This window comes from Echinops telfairi, unplaced genomic scaffold (genome assembly GCF_000313985.2).
Source record: "Echinops telfairi isolate 266 unplaced genomic scaffold, ASM31398v2 ScPeMD7_7473;HRSCAF=8511, whole genome shotgun sequence".
Taxonomy (NCBI): domain Eukaryota; kingdom Metazoa; phylum Chordata; class Mammalia; order Afrosoricida; family Tenrecidae; genus Echinops; species Echinops telfairi.
In genome coordinates, this window is record NW_022111377.1 from 9,192,476 (window position 1) to 9,193,905 (window position 1,430).

General features: G+C 49.9%; 1 protein-coding gene across 1 annotated transcript; it reads right to left on the bottom strand.

Moving 5' to 3' along the window:
- Positions 1–457: 457 nt before the first annotated feature.
- Positions 458–952, bottom strand: UCN3 (urocortin 3). Its single transcript, XM_004712616.1, has one exon. The coding sequence runs from the start codon at positions 950–952 to the stop codon at positions 458–460; it is 495 nt and encodes a 164-aa protein (XP_004712673.1).
- Positions 953–1,430: the final 478 nt, after the last annotated feature.

Below are 1,430 nucleotides of genomic sequence, written 5' to 3' on the forward strand. Positions count from 1 at the left end.
GAGCCAAGAGTTCAAGAAGCCATTGGTTTTAATGGAGGTAAGAAGGTAAGGAAGGGGTATGGCAGCAAGGTCCGCTGTCAGGGACTGATGTTGAAAAAGAGAGGACTTCTCTCATTTCAGCCAAAAGGTCAACAGAGAGGGGACTTGGAGAAATGGAATGCGGGAGCTTTGCCTCTTGGCACGAGGAAAGAGAATGGGGATGCAGGAAGAGATAGCAACTGCTTTGTACCTTTAAATATTGAACAACGTTGCATTTCTGTTTCTATATACAGAGCAAAAGGGAAACTGGATTGGAGGTAAGAAAAGGTCAGAGGGGTTCAGCAGTTGAAGCAGCCTGTAGAACTGTATTGATCCCCCCAAATATAAACCCTCTGGATGGGCAAGCCCTTGGTTTCCCCTCACCCTCTCCTCTTGGCCCCCTTCATGCACCACCCCACTTCATGGCTTGCCTCAACTTCTACTTCTTCCGCCCAATCTGCGCCATCAGGTGGGCGTTGGCTGCTGCCTTGGCTCGCAAGTTTTTGGCCTTGGCGATGTTGAAGAGGATGTTCATGATATTAGTGGGGACGTCGAGGGATAGAGTGAATTTGGTGCGCCGGTCACTCTTGGCCTTGTCCTGGTACAGCTTCCCCTGGGGCTGGGCTAGGGGCAGGGATTTGTACCGGGTGCTTCCAGCGACACTTCCACCCCCAGAGGCCAGGAAGGTCCTTTTCTCCTTGTCCTGGTTTTCCTCTTCCTCTGTACCTGAAGATGGATCTTGACTAGTCAGGTAGTGGAAGCTTCTCCTACTCAGTAAGGTTTCATCCTCCAGCTGGTTCTTCTTGACTTCAGACAGGCCTGTGTTGATGCAGCTGAAGATAGACTCGGGTTTGCAGAACTTATGGGAGAGGCCTGCGTTGGGGGTCGCTAGGAGCAGCAGCAGTAGCAGCAGGAAGTGGGCTGGCATCATCATCTCTCTCTTTCTCTCTATAATAGAAAACGGGGATGGGGGAAGGGGCGTGGAAAAGGTCACAAGGACATGGATTAAAAGTCAGTAAACCAGTTGCTTTCAAGTTGACATGAGCTCACGGCCACTTCATGTGTTTCGGGGCAGAACTGTTAGCTACAAGGGCAGACTCAGTTTTCGGTGGCTGATTCTTCAGAAGAAGAGCACCAGGCTTTTCTTCCGAGTCACCTCTGTGTATACCCAAAGTCATAAATTTTTGTTCAGCAGCCAAGCATGTTCACAATTTGTACCAGTTGGGGACTCCCCCAATCCAGGACGATGTTGTTAATGTTCTACTATTAAAGCAAAATACAGGTTCCCTGCCGTTGAGTTGATGCCAACTCACAGGGACCCTATAGGATAGGGTAGGACTACCCTTGTGAATTTCTGAGGCTGTAACTCTCTGTAGGAGTAGAAAGCCTCACCTGTCTCCCAAGGAATGGCG